This window comes from Geotrypetes seraphini, chromosome 1 (assembly GCF_902459505.1).
Source record: "Geotrypetes seraphini chromosome 1, aGeoSer1.1, whole genome shotgun sequence".
Taxonomy (NCBI): domain Eukaryota; kingdom Metazoa; phylum Chordata; class Amphibia; order Gymnophiona; family Dermophiidae; genus Geotrypetes; species Geotrypetes seraphini.
In genome coordinates this window covers 208,493,881-208,513,507 of record NC_047084.1, presented here as the reverse complement: position 1 = coordinate 208,513,507, position 19,627 = coordinate 208,493,881, and the positions used below count along the sequence as shown (strand labels likewise).

The 19,627-nt window shown below is 44.7% G+C and overlaps 1 protein-coding gene across 1 annotated transcript in view; it reads right to left on the bottom strand.

Annotated features, from left to right (window-relative positions):
• Positions 1-1,663: 1,663 nt before the first annotated feature.
• Positions 1,664-19,627, bottom strand: part of PPAT (phosphoribosyl pyrophosphate amidotransferase) — a 68,339-nt gene continuing 50,375 nt past the window's right edge. The window contains exons 10-11 of the mRNA XM_033944528.1: positions 12,817-12,937; positions 1,664-3,581 (exon numbers count right to left, since the gene is read on the bottom strand). Coding sequence (XP_033800419.1) covers positions 3,406-3,581; positions 12,817-12,937 — 297 coding nt within the window. The 3' untranslated portion in view covers positions 1,664-3,405. The remainder of the gene's footprint in view (positions 3,582-12,816; positions 12,938-19,627) is intronic.

Sequence of the window (19,627 nt, the reverse complement as noted above, 5' to 3'; positions counted from 1 at the left end):
GTTCCGGTATGCTGTGTACATCTTCGGTAAGTCTGTGGGAGGAGGAGGGCTGGATCAGCAGGGATGATGCCAAATTCATGATAAATTATTCACTATCTCAGAGGTAAAAATGAAAGCAAGAGAGAACATTGGGTCATTAAAGTCAAGGAAGATTTATTGAAGAACGGCGACATGATAGAGCCATTTAAATACCTCTACAGCATAAATACATAGAATGTGAATCTTGTTCAATATGTAGAATGAAGGTGAAAGAGGACAGTCACAGGAGTAACCAGAGGAAATACTTCTTCACAGAAAGGGCAGTGAATTTGTGTAACAGCTTCCCCAAGGAGGTGGTTGAGACAACGACTATCTGAATTCAAGCAGGCACAGGATAAATACATAAGGTTATTAAGGGAGATGAAGGGATTTATTTTATTTATTCAATTTTCTATACTGTTCTCCCAGGAGAGCTCAGAATGGTTTACATGAGTTTATTCAGGTACTCAAGTATTTTTCCCTCTCTGTCCAGGCAGGCTCACACTCTAACTAATGCACCTGAGGAAATGGGGGGATTAAGTGCCTTGCCCAGGGTCACAAGAACAGCGTGGGTTTGAACCCACAATTCCAGGATGCTGCAGCTTTATCCACTGTGCCACATTCTCATGGATGGGCTGACCAGATAAGCTATATAGTCTTTATCTGCTTTCATTTTTCTCTCGTTTCCTCATTCCAAGAACTAGCAAACTACATCCCATCTTGGGCCTCCGAGATCTCAACCTCTCTCTCTGCAAGAAGTTTAAGATGAACACCTTTCCCACCATCTTCCCTTATATAAAGAATGCATGTGCACATATACCAATTGATCCAAATTTTGCAGCAAGTATCTTTGTTTTACTTTATAACCAGTGCTCCTCTTATTGCTTGGTGTCCCTTATAAACCATTCTTCCTTCTGTACGCAGTCAACACTTACCCACCCATGGAGTTTTAAGTTAGCAACCCAACTCTCATCAGCAACTGTTAAATAATTTGTCTTTTTTTATTTTAAGATGAAAGTGGGTCTAAATAAGTGGTATACCCACCACGTAAATCTTACCAGGACACTATATGCCCCCAGGAACCAATTTCCACTGAGATGGATGCCTCAGATAAAGGGCAAAACCATTTAAAAAGTTACCTATGCAGTTATTTCATTCATGCAACTGTAGCTACACAAATTAATGGTGAAGTTTTAGGGAAAAGAATACAGAAATTTGCGTTGCTTGAAGCTATCCCCACCGATGGCGGAGGCAAAGCTGGAGCGACACATCAGCGACTCTATTAACCTGTTGGAAAAGGTCAACACTGTCATATTTTTCTTCTATAGGTCATTTTAAAATCAATCTTTCAGCTTTTCTTTATCTTAAAAAGTACTCCCTCAGTTCCAAATTTTACATTTCAGCATGTGCGAGACTCTGCTCTTGCCCGAGGAGTTAAAAAGAACAGGTAGCAGGTTAATCCAACAGCATCTCACCTCCATCATGCCCCTAATTTTTATTCCTGATATTCAAATTAATAAAGAGGGACAAAGTGTGATGAACAGGTTATATAAATGCTGTTAAATCTCATCATGATCACACCACAGTGACCATAACTGTGTCTCCTGGCGTACTTGGAAAAAAAACCACACACACACTAAAATTTTTTCCTTTTTTTAATTTTAGTTAGTTTTTTGACAAAAGGCTTCCAGAGTAGAAACACACACAAAACACTTGTTAAACAAAGGAGAGAGAAAAACAACAACTGCAGCCTTTAGACATTCTTTGGATAGATACCACCCTTCTTAAAACATGGCCTGCAGCATAAAACACACAGTTCAGCAGCTGCCAAGTCCTTCAAAAGTTGCAGAGGTTGAAAGATTTCATAAGTGGTTTGTAACACGACATCACCTCTTGGGTTTCTGCCAAGCTCCACCCAAGACTGCAAGTACAGGGCAGCACTATAGGAATGAGGCTACAGTACCTTAGAACAGTTATTTAATAAACTGAAAGGGAACATACTCTAACCAGATTGTGCTTGCCAATTTTGTATTAAAAAATACCCTCAGGCACCATCAGTGTAAAGACACAAGTACTCAGGTCTCCAGCTAAAAGCACTCAACAAAATGAAGCCTGTATTTCAGCATCTACAGCTCTAAGAGGGAATGCCCCCAACTGCCCAACAGAGTTGGCCACCCTACTCCAGGATGCCTCCAACAGATATTCCACTAGAAATCTTTTCCACTTAAATTCCCAGCATGCAACAATATAAAGTCTACCAGGCAAATTACCTTATCCAACCAATATCTATTAGCAAAATGCTGGAACCAACTATCACTTACACTACGATCTTGTAACCATTATCTCAGGCTCAGAAAACTTTTAAAAGCATTTTTGTACCAAGACAGGGAGCTAACCCTGAAGTAACTGAAATGGTAATTGCAAAAGCCCATTTCTACACTAATACAACTCAGGGGACAAAATGAAGAGCCAACCATGACCTATTTGTAACTATGACCTAACTGTATTAATTGTTGTACTGATCTACCTGTACTAGCAACCCTACTGAATGTCTGTGGTCAAACTGTCCATTATAACTTCATTGGTAACTGACCAAACTCTTGTAACATAATCTGACCCTGAATTGAATAGGTAAATGCGGAATAGAAAACTTGATTAACACTTGCTCCCTTCTTTTTAAACCTTTCTTAAAATACCAACAAAGATGGGGAGCAGGAAATACAAGATGGAGCAATGTTAAAAAAAAATTGTCATGTAATCTAAAACCAAAATCACACATCCATCAACAAAACCAAAACTCTTTATTGTACCAACAGAGAGACAATCTGAGCCTGAAACACCGTCAAGACATTGATTTTACCGTCCCCGGGGCTCACCCTGCCAATCATTTTAGTACAATGATTTTGAGATGTGGACAGGAAAGCTAGTGTTACCTCATCTTAGGGTCAGTTTTATATTTTTTTGGTTTAACTACTACTGGCTGCCACATACTGGGATTCCGGTCTGTGCTTTGTTTACACACCGATCACAGTATACCCATTTCAAACCCAGCCACTTTTCTGCATTCTTACACTGCATCCTAATCCATTCCTTTTAAGAGTAGCATATTTGAAGTGAACTGTTAATTGCACATTTGTCTCTTGCTTTAAAAAATGAAAGATGCGCTATTTTTAATCATACAATTCACGTTGCTGTGGTCATTTGCATTAATCATGCAAAGCTGCACTACAGAGAACAAACACAGTGATACTAATTTTTCGCTCCCCATAGCTGCCGTTGGAGATCCTGGAGATTTCAGCCCTGAGGCATCTTGCAGGATCAGCTCCGACACAGTTCTGGGGTGTGTCTGTACTGCATTAGTCCGATACAGTATTTGTAGCTACATCATCACCATTCCAGCTCCACTGGGTATTTCCCCGTCAGACATGCTGTGCAGTGGCCAATCGCTCCCACTGGTGTATTATTGGTGCTCAGGCCATTTTCTCTCTCTTTGACTGATTTAATGCCCTCCTGCACAGCTGATATCAGCCCCTCCACAGATAGATAAATCACACTGTCTGCACCTTAAAAGGGGGGAAGGGGGAGGGAGAGAAAGGGAAAACAAAAAGGCCACTGTTTAAAAGAAGTACCTTTATAGTCACTTCCCAGTTTCCTAAAGAACACAGCTACACGGGCTGGAAACTTAGGGGCTCTTATACTAAGGCCCTCTTTTACTAAGGTGCGCTAACCGATTAGCACGCGCTAAACGCTAACACATGCATGTTAGTCTATGGACACTTTAGCATTTAGTGCACGCTAATTCGATTAGCGCACCTTAGTAAAAGAGGGGGTACATTGCGGTAAGAAGTAGTGCACACTTGCTGCAGCTCAAAATAGCTTGTTGCAGGTTGCGCTCGGGCATCCAGCGGTAAGTTCTAAAAATCAGTGCACGCTAACCGTCTACTAAAAATATTTTAAAATTTTTGTTGGCGGGGACGTACCTGGGGCCAGAAAGTGGGCATTCCGGTGCAACTCAGAGCGGCTGCATTACTGCACGGTAACTGGTTAGTGGAGGATTAGCGCATGAGCCCTTACCGCCTACAAAATTCGAGGGTTGTTTTGTAAGTCCTGGCAACTATTTTTTTTTTTTTCTCCTAAAAATGCGCCAACACTGGAAATCTAATATATATGTTTGAAAGTAACATGTACTTCTTATGTTGCCACCAGATGAGAGGCGAGTGCAGCAGTCTCTGGTAGGGGAGAAGCAAAAAAAAAAAAAAAAAAACCCAGGACATTTGAAATCATCATTTTAGTAATCAACAAGTAATAAATGTTATCTGTGTCACTAATTCAAGCGCAGTCAGCTTGAGAGTGAATATGTTTTAACTGTTAACATCCTTCAAAGCATTGTCAAGTAGGATTATGGGGCATTGTGCAACAGTTCTGGACGTTTCTCCTGCACTGCACGACGCAGGTGGTACTTCAGAAATGATTTGTAATACTGTGCATTCACAGTGTGTCCCCTCCCGAAGTGCAGTACAGTTTGTACTTGTACTTTGTTGTTCATGTTGTACACTATATGCCGTAATAAAACAATGATTTCAAATGTCATGTTTTTCGCTTCTTCCCTACCAGAGTCTGCTGCACTCATCTCTGATCTGGTGGCAACATTAAGGGCTCCATTTACAAAGGTGCGCTAGCATTTTTAGCGCACGCACCGGATTAATGCGCGCTACCTGAAAAACTACCGCCTGCTCAAGAGGAGGTGGTAGCAGCTAGTGCGCGCTATTCCGCGCGCTAAGGCCCTATTGCACCTTTGTAAAAGGAGCCCTAAGTACGTGTCACACACTTTCCAAACGTATATATTAGATTTTCAGTGCTGGCGCATTCTTGAGGAAAACAAACAAACAAAAAAGTTGCCATGACTTATGAAATCAACCCTCATAGGTGTAGGTAAATGTACATGCACTAATTTAGCATTTGACCATTAATTAAAAAAAAAAAAAAAAAAACCACAACTGGAAAACTTGCCATTTTACTGTGGTGGTAGAAATGGCCTTGGCACACAGGACAAATCTACAAGAGGGTGTGCCAAAACCATTTTCCCCCACCCTCTAGAGCAGGGGTGCCCAACCTGCGGCCCGAGGGCCACATGCGGCCCAGTGAAGTATTTTGTGCGGCACTGGTTGAGGGCGATGCATTGTTTTCCTCTGCTCCCCCAGGTGTTTACCGTCTTGCTGGCTTCTTCCTCTGTCTTACTGCAGCGTTTGCATGTTTGTGCAGCCCCAGAAACATTTTATTCGGCCAATGCGGCCCAGCGAAGCCAAAAGGTTGGACATCCCTGCTTTAGAGCTTCCAAATTTAGGGGCCCTTTTACTAACGTTCGACAATATGCACTAAATGTTGCACAGCTTATTTTATACATATGAGTCATATGGCACTTAGTGCACACTAATATCCATTAGTGTGTGCTAAGCTTTAGCAAAAGGGCCCCTCAGTAAACTGTCTTACAACAGACACAGAACAGAAGGAAAAACCCAACCTCTCTTGCACATCTGGCCCCGAGAATATTATTTCAAAAGCCTTGGCTAATGGTGATTTTTAACAGGTCACATCTGAGTGCTGACCTAGAATTCTTCAGAACTTGCTTTTGTTCATTGCTGCAGTTGGAATGGAAGGCAGAGTCCATCACTGGTCTCACACTGATACTTTTGGGGAATTTTTTTTTTTTTTTTTTAAGAGTTACCACTGGCACCAACAGTATACACATCTGCAATCATGTGATTTTTTTTTTTACCAATTAGGACCATACTTAGTTATACTGTAGTCACACTCAGGGCTCCTTTTACTAAGCTGCGATAGCGGTTTAGCGTGCGCTAAATTGCCACACAAGACAGACGCTAACGCCAGCATTGGGCGCACTAAAAACGCTATCACAGCTTAGTAAAAGGAGCCCTCAATGAGACTCTCTGCCTAGAGCAATCATTGCATCCCTCCACATTTGTGCCTTGTGCACCCACATCGCTTACAATAAACAAGGCAGCGATTGGCTGGCCCGAACTTCCTCTCCGACTGCAGAATTGACGTCGGGGAGAAGAAGACTTATCGGCTCGATAGATTAGATCGCCAAGACAAAGTGAGTCCTGGGTGATCGACTCACTTTGCCTTGGCGAGCTACTGGCGCCCCTGCCTCGGGCCCCCTGTCAGCTCCGGGCCCCTGAATGCAGGACTGGTAGTACTGCCCTGATGGCGGCCCTGCGGCACACCAGGCAACATCTCGCGACACACTAGTGTGCCGCGGAACAGCGGTTGAAAAACACTGCTTTAGATAAACACATACGGCCTCTTTTACAAAGCCACGCTAGCGGTTGCGCTAACGGCCCCGAAGCCCATATAGATTTAAAGGGCTTTAGGGCTGTTGCCACGCAGCAGCCGCTAGCACGGCTTTGTAAAAGAGGCCGATAGTCCAAAAAGTTATTCATCATGAAATAAGGATTGGATTTTAATTATGTAGCATGAGGCTGTATATTCATGCAATGTTTACATTTTTTTGTAAATTCATTCCATTAATCCATTCATGTCATGGGCATGATTTAAATCAAGTCTTTCTGACCAGTGATTTAAATCAAATCTACCCTGGTTAATAAGCTATACTAAAAAAGAAAAATACTACAGTTGATCTCCTGTCACTTATCTTAGGCGCAAATTTTTTTTTCTAAATTGCTGTAAAACAAAAATCCTAACATGGAAGGAAAATGTGTCAAGAGCATAAGAAGCCATAAAGTTCAGCTTTTCATCTGCTCAAACGGTTTATAAATCACAGGCCTTTTCTTTATTATAGTGGACAGTGGTTGCACTTCACCCCCAATTTTTATTGATTCATAGAAGATAACCACCACTACAAATACAGTTAATAGGAGTCAGAGGCAAGACAGCTCATTAATGATTAGATCCTATCAGTCACTTAGCAAGGTCACTGCAAGTGGTACAGCTGAGGTCAAATTATGTTCAATGAATCGCTAAGTGAACAGATGGCAACAAACCTCTACAATGGTACACAGATAAACACATGTATTAATATCTGAAAAGAGATCATTGAAATGTGATGATTTTAACAAACTGGAAACGGGGCTTAATTTGTAGCTAAAAAGTAAGTGGAATTGTGCAGCCAGAGAGAGGAGAGCAGGAGATGAGGTAGGATGGGAGGGACAGGTGGGTGGACTGGATGGAGCAACTGCTTTCGACACTTATTTACTTACTGGAATTTATTAACTGCCTTTATTTCGAGAGATTCAACCAAAGCGGTGCACAGCAAGTACAATTTAACATAAAAATCTTACAATTTTGTTAACAGCATTAAGAGTAGCAAAAAGACCAAATATAAATATGAAATACAATGAACGAGGTAGACTCAAAATCAGCAAATTTATATCCAGAGTCCTCCATTCCCCCCAAATCCTCTATTCACTCACCCTCTTTGACTTTACAGTTTTAGGGAAAAGATTGCTAAGGTATGTGGCTGTATGTGCAAGGTCCGTTATCTCTTACATCCACAAGCATGTTCACAAAACAGATTCCGAAGTTATGGATTAACATTCATGAAGACATCTTTCAGCTAGATCCCACCCACCTCTTACCAAACATAATAAACGTCTGCAGATAAAGAGCTGCAGGGTCCATCCAGTCTGCCCAGCAAGGTGGCCAGAGTTGAATCTGGCACGTCCACAGGATCCACTTCCTCATGATTAGACACTGGTAAGGGGGAGGGATTCACTATAGGGAGTTACTGCATTAGTAGACACTAAATGCTAAAGACATCCAATATATTCGTAAGGGCATCTTTAGCATTTAACGCACGCCAATACGGTAGTGCCCGGCACAGTCCTACTTCTCAGCTACTGGAATTGCTGTAGAAGCCCATTCCAGCCTTGATCCTGATCTGTTGTTTGTTTGTTTTTTCCATTTACAGGATCCAGATCATAGAAGTCTGCCCGATATTGGTCTTATTTCCCAACCTCCGAAGCAGCATTAAAGCTCACTCCAATTACGAGGCCATTTAAGTTTTCCTTTAATTGGATTCCATCCCTTTTTTTATATAGCGATCCTCTGTTTATCCCACGCATTCTTGAATTTCATTGCCCATTCCAGGCATCCACTACCCTGCGTGTGAAAAAGTATTTTCTGACATTGTTGCTAAATCTCCCATCCTGGAGCCTCAATTTCTAACCTCTAGTTTTATCACTTCTCATATCCCTTCTATCTTACCTTTCCTCTAGAGTTTTTATACTCTAGAGCAAGGGTGCCCAACACGTCGATCGCGATCGACCGGTAGTTCAGGAAGGCAACGTGAGTCGATCGCAGAGCCCATCCCGGGCTCTGTGATAGACTCGTGTTGCCGTCCCGATCTACCGGGCCTATCAGCCTTCCTCTCCCCGACGTCAAAGACGCCGATGCCGGGCATTAGGCTGTTTTTGTCATTTCGGGGGGGGGGGGCGTGGCGGCAGCAGCAGCAACAGCCTAAAAAAGAAATCATCCTGGCCCGGGTCGGTGTCATACTCCGGAACTTCTACCTCTTCCAGCAGCCCTCTCCCTTCTACCTGCTTCCGGCCACACACCCTGCTCTGCGGCTCTCTTCGGCAACTCAGCAGCAACGATCGACAAAAGCTTCTGACATCGGGGGCTACACTCTGCGAGTCCCGCTTGTTTCAACTTCCTTTTTCCACAAAGGCGGGACTCGTAGAGGAAAGACCTCGATGTCCAAGTTTCCAAGTTTCCAAGTTTAATTCAGTTTTGATTAATCGCTTTTTCTTAATTCAAAGCGATGTACATTAAAAATTACATTATAAACATAGTAATACATTGAGGAAAGTTGACTGAACTTAAGACAAAAAATGACAATACTAGAAACATATAGGAAAGAGAGGGCAAGAAGTTACAATATAAAATAAAGATGGGGAACACATTTAGGGAAGGAACATGAGGAAGGGGTGAAGCTTGGTCCTGAAATTGATTTATGATGAAATAATTATTAATTTATGAAGGCATCATTAAATAGAAAGGTTTTCAGGTTACTTTTGAATTTCTCTAGATTGACTTCTTGTCTCAAGTGGTAAGGTAAAGAATTCCAGGTTTGGGGAGCAGTGACGGAGAAAATATATTGGCGTCTTGTGTTTATGATTTTAAGAGATGGGATAGACAGTAGATGTTGGTCGGTAGATCTTAATGTTCTATTAGTGGTGTAAGGAATTAATGATTTATATATAAAAGCCGGAGTTTTGAGAGAAAGAGATTTGAAAGTAAGCAAGCTGAGTTTATAAATGATTCTGTGAGTAACAGGAAGCCAATGGGCTTCCTTAAGAAGTGGAGTGACATGGTCGAATTTTTTGGCTTTAAAGATAAGCTTGACCGAGGTATTCTGTATAATCTGTAAACGTTTGATTTCTTTTTGAGCTATGCCTTTAAAGAGTGCATTACAGTAATCTATCTTGGATATAATGAGAGAGTGGATAAGAATATTAAGTGAATTATTGTTAAGGAATTGTGAAACAGAACGAATTTGACGAAGCCTAAAGAATGATGACTTAATGACATTGCTGATGTGGTTATGAAAGGAAAGTTTACGGTCAAAAATGACGCCTAATATTTTAATATTATCTACCTCTTGTATAGGGTGATCCTTAATGGCAATAGGAAATTTAAGCTTAGGGTTATCTTTCCAGGGAAAGAGTAATACATTAGTCTTATTAATGTTTAATGCGAGTCTATTATTGTTTAGCCAAAGATGTATTTTTTCTAATTTTGCATTGATCTCGGAGGTATCTGAAGGATTATCAATATCAATAGGGTGTAAAAGTTGTATGTCATCAGCGTAAGCGAAGACATTAAAGCCAATTGATTGGCATAAGGTTAATAGTGGAGCGAGAAATATATTAAATAATAGTGGAGACAGTATGGAGCCTTGGGGGACGCCATTAGTTGAAGTAAAAGTATTAGAAGTAGAGTTGTTAAAAGAAACTGATGAGGAGCGATCAGAAAAATATGATTGAAACCAGGAGAGAACTTGATCTGTAATTCCTATTGATTGAAGTCTATGAAGTAGAAGTTCGTGATCAATTGTGTCGAAGGCGGATGAAAGATCTAAAGAGATTAATAGAACGGATTGATGATGGTCTAAGAAGTAATGAATTATAGTGGACATGCCTATTAGTGAGTGTTCGGTAGAGTGATGTTGTCGGAAACCAGTTTGATTGGGGTGAAGAATATTTGTTTTTTCAATGAATTCTGAGATCTGATTGAATACAATCTTCTCTGTTAGTTTTGACAAAAATGGTAAGTTGGCAATAGGCCTGTAATTTGACATGTCTTCAGCGCTAGTTTTGTGGTTTTTGATTATAGGATGAATGATAGAACTTTTCCAAGCTTTGGGGACGATGCCTTGTTTTAAACTTTCACTTACCAGAGTAAGAATTGCAGAGCCAAAGATCCTAATGAAGCGCTTTAGAAAAAAAGGGGGAATTGAGTCGATTGGAGAACCTTTTGTATTGATAGATTTAAAAGTGGATTCTATCTCTGTCAAATTAGGGATTTTAAAGGTGGAACATTTTGAAGATAGTATGTTAGACTCGATTGGCTCTTGACCGGAAGAATTTGAAGTAAAAGTAGATCTGATCTTATCAATTTTCTCGGTAAAGAAATTAGCTAGTTCCTGGGCAGAGAGGTTAAGTTCATTTTCTTGGTTTTTCCGTTTGTTTGAGTATGTAATAGAATTTAATATGCGATAGAGAGTAGAGGAATTTGAAGCTTTTTGAATCATACCTGAATAATATTTTGTTTTTGCATGATTTATTTTGGTTTTATAAAATTTTGAGTGTTCTTTGAATAATTCCAAGTTACTTAATGATTTGTCTTTTCTCCATTTTCGTTCTAGTGATCTTAATTGTTGTTTTATAAGTTTAAGCTCTGCTGTGTACCAAGGATTTTTGAATTTCCTTTCAGGAATAGTTTTAAATTGAAGAGGTGCGACTATATCTAATAAGCGACAGATATTTGTAGTCCAAAGGTGGAGAGAGTCATCAAGTGAAGTAGAGATGAAGTCAAACAAATATGGAGAATATGCAGTGGAAATAGTCTTGTCTTGATCACCGCTGCTGACGAGTTGCTTAAGAGAGCCGCGGAGCAGGGGGGTTTTGCCAGGTGCAGGTAGAAGGGAGAGGGCCAGATGCAGGACTCGTGGGTGAGGGAGCAGAAGAGAGAGAGAAAGAGAGAGGGGAGGGAAACAAAAGGAAATATTTCATACTGGGCTGGGCCGGAGTGGAGGGAGGGTGGAAAGATTCTGGCTACAGGGTGCATTAACAAAGGAAAAGGGGGGAAAGCTGAAAATGGAGATAGTGACACAAAGAAGAGAAAGAGTAAGCAGGACCTACTGAATAAGGATAGAGATACAGAGGGGACATGAAGAGGAGGTGAAATAGAGACATAGAAGTAATGCTGAAAAAGTGTGTGTGTGGGGGGGGAGATAAAGACATTGAAAGGGCAAATGGTGAACATGGGGTAAAGACAAGGACAGAGACAAATGAAGATTCTGAAAAAGTGGTGAGATAGGGATATAGGTGAGATGGACACAAAAAAGGGTGATGCTGGAAAATAGGTGGAATGGTAATTCTGACAGACACAGAAGGGAAATGCTGGATCAAGGAGAGATGGGGCTCAGGCTGGATGGAATGAGGAGAAATGCCTTGATGGCCCGGAGCTTCCTCTCCTATGTCAGAATTGACGTCAGGGAGCGGAATGCTGGTCAGCGCGACGCTTCTGCAGGGAAAGCTTGGGACGGCGGTGGCTTGGGGGCTGTTCCCCGATGGCGGTGGCAGCAAACCGAGTGGCTTGGGGGAGGGCACGGAGAAAGAAAGAAAGGGGGCAGACAGGGAGACAGAAAGAAGGGGAAACAGGGAGACAGAAAGAAAAAGTTGGGGGAGAGAATGAGGTCTGGAGGAGAGGAAACATACAGGAGGCTGAAAGAAAGGAAGAAAGATTGGATGCACAGTCAGAAGAAGAAAGTGCAACCAGAGACTCATGAACTCACCAAACAGCAAAGGTAGGAAAAATGATTTTATTTTCAATTTAATGATCAAAATGTGTTGGTTTTGAGAATTTATATCTGCTGTCTATATTTTGCACTATGGCTCCCTTTTACTAAACCGCACTAGCGTTTTTTAGCGCAGGGAGCCTATGAGCATTGAGAGCAGCAAGAGGCATTCAGCGTAACTCCCTGTGCTAAACCTACTATTGTGGTTTAGTAAAAAGGGAGGGGGTGTATTTGTCTATTTTTGTATTTTGTTACTGAGGTGACATTGCATAGAGTCATCTGCCGTGACCTCTTTGAAAAAACCCGGAATATGAATAATTAACATTTTCTCTGCCTTTCAGTGTGCTTTGTGTTTTTTAAAAATTTTATTGTTGGTAGATCATTTTGACTTAGTCATTATAAAAGTAGCTCGCAAGCCTATAAAGTGTGGGCACCCCTGCTCTAGAGGAAAGGTAAGATAGGAGGGATATGAACATCTTACCAAAAAAAAAATCACCTTTATATTTAAGTCATCAACTTTATTCCCCCTCCCCCCGTGTTCCACTTTCAACCAACCTATACATGTAATATCAAACATCTTATTAACAAAAGCCAATGCAGACAATCTTGGCATTGCTAGGGAGAACTCCCCCCCATCCACGCCCGAACTGTAATTTCATTGAACACACACATTGAAACAAACAAAAAAAAAAAGCAAGCTTTTTAAGGCAAGAATGTTTAGGTACATATTGACTTACCTATATAACTTGCTAGGTCATCAAATTCCGGCTTGTTGGCTATCAGCTCTTCTTTCGTTGGAATGTTTATCCCCATATAACAAGGAAACCTGATGGGAGGTGAAGCAACACGGATGTGCACCTGAGGAAAGAAATTTTGGCCATCAGCAACAAAAAAAAAAGAAGACACAATCAGCATGGAATGACCACATATTAGTTACTGCTCCATTCAACATGATAAAAAAAATTTTTGATATTGGAAAGAGGATGCGACTTCATATATTGCCCTTCTGTGGTTACAATCAAAGAGATTTATATATATTATAAACCTGGGGCACTAAGAATAGCCTTACTGGATCAGACCAATGGTCCATCAAGCCCAGTAGCCCATTCTCACTGTGACCAATCCGGAATCCAGGTCACTAGTACCTGGCCAAAACCCAAAGAGTAGCAAGATTCCATGCTACCAATCCAGGGCAAGCAGAGGCTTCCCCCATGTCTTAACAACAGACTATGGACTTTTCCTCCAGGAATTTGTCCAAACCTTTCTTAAAACTTGCTACGCTATCTGCTTTTACCACTGAAGTATTCAGCGATTTGCCCAGAATCACAAGGGACTGCAGTGGGAACTGAACCTAGTCCTCAGGCCACTGCACTAACCACTAGACTACTTTTCAATGGTACCACAAAGACCACACTTTTCAAATATACAAAATGGGAAGTGAAAACAAACTTCACATGAATAAAAAGTTTAAATGATCCATGGCAGTAACTTACTGGTGTACTGCCAGTGGCAGCGTTTGCCACAGGCTTTTTGCAGCATCTCTTAATCCTGTCCTAGAGGCACCTTGGCCCAGATGCACTAAAGTCAGCGATCATCTAACAATCGTCGCTAAACCAGTTTTGACTGGTTTAGCAATGATCGGATTTCTGACCCGATGCACAAAACGGCTCACCAAGCAAGTGGTTTTCTGCATGATCACTCATTCTCTGATCCAGCCATGCAAATAAAGTCATTAATATTGAAATGCCATGTAAACTAACCGAGCAATTGATGCTCTAACATCGCTTTATCCCAGGACAAGCAGGCAGGTATTCTCACTAGTGGATGTCATCCGACAGAGTCCCGATATGGACGTCTCACAAGCATATTTTGCTTGAAGAAACTCAAAAGTTTCGAGATGCCCGCACCGCGCATGCGCCAGTGCCTTCCCGCCCGATGGTCCGGGCGTGTCTCCTCAGTTCTTTTCTTTCCGCGGAGCTGAGAAGTTTTACTTCGATTCTGCGCTGACTGAATTCCAGTTTTTTGCCTTCTAATAGAGCACAGTTACTTACTGTAACAGGTGTTATCCAGGGACAGCAGGTAGATATTCTTAACGTATGGGTGACGTCACCGACGGAGCCCCGGTACGGACACTTTTAACTAGAAAGTTCTAGTTGACCGCACCGCGCATGCGCGGGTGCCTTCCCGCTCGACGGAGGAGAGCGTGGTCCCCAGTTAAGATAAGCCAGCTAAGAAGCCAACCCAGGGAGGAGGGCGGGTCCTAAAAATATCTGCCTGCTGTCCCTGGATAACACCTGTTACGGTAAGTAACTGTGCTTTATCCCAGTACAAGCAGGCAGCATATTCTTAACGTATGGGTGACCTCCAAGCTAACAGAGAGGGAGGAGGGATGGTTGGCCATTAGGAAAATAAATTTTGTAACACAGATCGGCCGAAGAGTCCATCCCGTCTGGAGAAGGCATCTAGACAGTAGTGAGTAGTGAACGTGTGAACTGAGGACCAAGTGGCAGCCTTGCAGATTTCCTCGATGGGCGTGGAACGGAGGAAAGCCACAGAAGCAGCCATAGCTCTGACCCTGTGGGCCGTGACAGCACCTTCCAGTGAGAGACCGGCCCGAGCATAACAGAAAGCAATGCAGGCAGCAAGCCAGTTGGAAAGCGTGCGTTTAGAGACAGGACGACCTATACGGTTAGGGTCGAAAGAGAGAAAGAGCTGAGGGGATGAGCGGTGAGCCCTGGTGCGATCAAGATAGTAAGCAAGGGCATGCTTACAGTCCAGCGTATGCAGTGCCTGTTCCCCAGGATGAGAGTGGGGTTTGGGAAAAAAGACAGGCAAAACAATGGACTGGTTGAGGTGAAAGTCCGAGACCACCTTGGGAAGGAACTTAGGATGGGTGCGCAGAACCACCTTGTCATGGTGAAAAACAGTGAAAGGTGGGTCGGCAACCAGTGCATGCAGCTCACTAACCCTCCTGGCAGAGGTGATGGCAATGAGGAAAAGCACCTTCCAGGTAAGAAATTTGAGCGAAGTGGAGGCAAGAGGCTCAAACGGAGGTTTCATGAGGGCGGACAAAACCACATTCAGGTCCCAGACGACTGGAGGAGGCTTCAGAGGTGGTTTGACATTGAAGAGGCCTCTCATGAACCGGGAAACCAGGGGATGAGCCGTGAGAGGTTTTCCGAGTACTGGCTCATGAAACGCATTGATGGCACTGAGGTGAACTCTGATTGAGGTGGACTTGAGGCCAGCGTCAGATAGAGAGAGCAAATATTCAAGTACAAGTTCCACCGCCAAAGAGGTGGGATTGTGGTGATGCAGTAGACACCAAGAGGAGAACCGGGTCCACTTCTGGTGGTAACATTGGAGGGTGGCCGGTTTCCTGGAGGCATTCAAAATATGACGGACAGGCTGAGACAGATTCTCTGGAGAGGTCAGCCCGAGAGAAACCAAGCTGTCAGGTGGAGCGAAGACAGATTGGGATGTAGTAGACTGATGCTGCTGTGTAAGTAGAGTAGGAAACACAGGAAGAGGAATGGGTTCCCTGGAGCTGAGCTGGAGCAGGAGAGAGAACCAGTGTTGGCGAGGCCACCGAGGAGCGATGAGAATCATGGTGGCATTGTCTCTGCGGAGTTTGAACAACGTCCGCAACATCAGTGGAAGTGGAGGGAAGGCATAGAGAAACCGACCCGTCCAGTTGAGCAGGAACGCATCTGGAGTCAGACAATGAGGAGAGTAGAGTCTTGAACAGAAAAGGGGCAGTTGATGGTTGTGAGGAGCTGCAAAGAGGTCCACCTGAGGAGTGCCCCACCGATCGAATATGGAGTGGTCAGATCTAGAGTCCACTCGTGAGGTTGAAGGATGTGGCTGAGATTGTCGGCCAGGGAGTTCTGTTCGCCCTGGATGTAGACAGCCTTGAGGAAGAGATTGCGGGCCGTGGCCCAGGTCCAGATGCGGAGGGCCTCCTGACAGAGGAGGGGAGAACCGGTGCCGCCTTGCTTGTTTATGTAATACATGGCGACTTGGTTGTCCGTGCACAGGAGAAGAACCTGAGGGTAGAGAAGGTGTTGGAAAGCCTTGAGTGCATAGAACATGGCCCTGAGTTCCAGGAAATTGATATGATGTTGACGCTCCTGAGGGGTCCAGAGACCCTGAGTGCGAAGTTCTCCCAGGTGGGCTCCCCATGCGTAGGGGGAGGCATCCATGGTGATGACCATGGAGTGAGGGGGTAGATGGAAAAGCAGACCCCTGGAAAGATTGGAGGAGTTCAACCACCATTGAAGAGATTGCTGAAGAGACGATGTCACACAGATGGGATGAGAAAGAAGGTCCGTGGTCTGAGACCATTGGTTGGCTAGAGTCCACTGAGGTGTTCTGAGGTGGAGTCGTGCCAGAGGGAGCACATGGACCGTGGAAGCCATGTGGCCCAGGAGGACCATCATCTGGCGAGCTGGAATGGAGTGATGAAGGAGTACCTGACGGCAAAGATGAAGCAGGGTCCGTTGACGGTCGGAGGGGAGGAACGCCCTCATCAGAGTAGTGTCGAGAATGGCTCCAATGAACTGAAGTCGTTGTGTGGGAAGCAGATGCGACTTGGGGTAGTTGATCTCGAACCCCAGGAGATGGAGGAAGGAGATGGTGTGTTGAGTGGCTTGTAGCACAAGTGGAGACGTAGGTGCTTTGATCAACCTGGATAGGGGAACACCTGGAGGTTGTGAGATCTGAGAAAGGCCGCCACCACAATAAGGCACTTGGTGAATACCCTGGGCGATGATGCGAGGCCAAAGGGTAGCACTTTGTACTGATAGTGGCGGTGCTGAATCTGAAATCGGAGGTAGCGACGTGAAGTCAGATGGATTGGAATGTGAGTGTAGGCCTCTTTGAGGTCTAGGGAACATAGCCAGTCGTGTTGAGAGAGAAGAGGGTAAAACGTGGCAAGGGACAGCATTCTGAACTTTTCCTTGACCAAACACTTGTTGAGGTCCCTGAGATCGAGGATGGGACGTAGGTCTCCTGTCTTCTTGGGTACCAGGAAGTAGCGGGAGTAGAATCCCTGACCCCTTTGGTCTTGGGGGACTTCTTCGATGGCATTGAGAAGAAGGAGGGATTGGACCTCCTTGAGGAGGAGGAGGGTTTGAGAGGAGTGAGAAGCAGACTCTACGGGAGGATTGTCTGGTGGAAGAGTCTGGAAGTTGAGAGAGTAGCCGTGGCGAATGATGGTGAGGACCCATTCTGATGTGATGACCTCCCAACGGCTGAGAAAAAGTTGAAGGCGTCCTCCGATAGGTTGAGGAAGAGGTAACGCTGGTGAGAGACTGGCTATGCCCTGGAGAAAGGAGTCAAAAGGGCTGAGCAGGTTTTGACCGAGGGAGAGGCTTGGCAGGTTGATGAGATTGGGAGCGAGCCTGAGATTGTTGTTGCTGACGAGGTCGGCGAGGTTGTTGCGGAGGTGGGTGAAGAGGTCTGGCTGAGAATTACGTTGGTAGGAAAACTGCTGTCTATTGGGGCGAGCAGGCGGAGTCTTCTTCTTCAGTTTGATGAGAGTGTCCCACCTGGTCTCGTGAGCCGAGAGTTTCTGGGTGGTGGAGTCTAGGGACTCTCCGAAAAGTTCATCACCAAGACAAGGTGCATTAGCTAGGCGGTCTTGGTGGTTAACGTCGAGGTCGGAAACTCTCAGCCAGGCCAGACGTCTCATGGCGACCGCCATGGCAGATGCTCGAGAGGTGAGTTCGAAAGAATCATAAATGGAGCGCACCATGAATTTGCGGAGTTGGAGCAGACTGGAAATGTGTTGTTGGAAAAGAGGGACCTTACGTTCAGGAAGATACTTTTGTAATGAAGAGAGTTGTTGAACCAGATGCTTCATGTAGAAGGAGAAGTGAAAGGTGTAATTATTAGCTCTGTTTGCAAGCATTGCATTTTGATAAAAGCGCTTGCCAAATTTATCCATCGTTTTGCCCTCTCTGCCAGGAGGGGTAGAAACATAAACACTGGATCCCTGGGTTTTCTTCAAGGTGGACTCGACAAGAAGAGATTCATGGGGCAGTTGGGGTTTGTCAAACCCCGGGATAGGGATGACCCTGTAGAGACTATCCAGTTTTCTAGGGGCCCCCGGTACCGAGAGAGGGTTCTCCCAATTCTTGTAGAAAGTTTCCCGTAAGATGTCGTGGACGGGTAACTTTAAAAATTCTTTGGGGGGTTGCTCGAAGTCTAGGGCATCTAAGAAAGCCTGTGACTTCTTAAGAGTCAGATTCTAACGGGATAGAGAGAGCTGCTGACATTTCCCGAAGAAATTTGGTGAACGAGGATTGTTCAGGCTTGGAGCCGGTATCGATTGTGGAGGGTTCCTCGTCGGAGGAAGAAGCCTCATCGTCGGTACTGGGTTGGGATTCTTCCCAGAGGTCCGGGTCCCTGACGTCGGTGTGTATAGGACGGGACGGTGGTGTGGATGGTTCTGCGTGGCGAGTCTTAGAAAGAGATTTGCCAGAACGCATGGAGACGGTACCGGGGGAAGAAGAGCGGTGCCAGTCCCGGTCTCAGGGGGCTTGGTGCCGGTCCCGATGTCGGAGAGGATCGGCATCAGAGTGTAGTGGCACGAGAGGATTAATTGGTTCCGCCGAGAGCACCGGCATAGACGTGTTTAATGGTACTGATGGAGTCGACTCCGGTGGTACGGTGCGAGGCTCGGGCCGGTCCGGTACCGGAAGGAGCGGGGGCCAATATTGTTGGCAACAGGTGTTGTAGTTGTTGCTGTAGTTGCTCTTGTAATTGAGTCTGGAGGATGGCCGCTATGCGGTCGTCCAGAGGAGGCACCGGTACCGCTTTTTTCTTTTTCGGTACCATAGGTGCTGCTCTACGCCCCGGCGATGAGGAGGCCGATGACGAGGCACGCACCGAAATCGGGGCGGAGCGTTTACGGGGTCGGCTTGATGCCGGGAGGACCGGTGTCGCCGCTGTGGCAGGAGGGCGCTCAAGGGAAGAGGGAGGCTTCTTAGCCGGCTTACCTGACGCTATCGACCCCGAGGAAGGATCAGGCGGTGTCGAGGTAGTCAGTGCCGATTTTAACGGCGCCGTCGATGGTGTGGCAGACTCCATGACAGATCCGGTACCAAAAAGGATGTTCTGCTGGATCTGCCTATTTTTTAACGTACGTTTTTTAAGAGTGGCACAGCGGGTGCAGGTGTCAGCCCGATGCTCTAGACCCAGGCACTGCAAGCACCAATTGTGAGGGTCAGTGAGAGAGATCGGGCGTGCACACCGCTGGCACTTCTTAAAACCCGGCTGAGGGGGCATGAATGGAAACACGGCCTCCGCAAAATCAAACCCGGAGGCCTGTATGTTGGCAACAGGCCCCGCCGGGGCCGGCCAGAAAAATAAAGGAAAAAACAAATTTAAGATTTTTTTTTTTTTTAAGACGAAATAGAAACCCGAAGGGAAAAAAGCAAAAAAGGAAGAAAATTACGCGAGCGGGAAGGCAAAGTAGGATATTTCAACAGCCATTGAAAGCACATGCGTCTTCTTCGCTCCGCAGAAACGAAGAAACTGGGGACC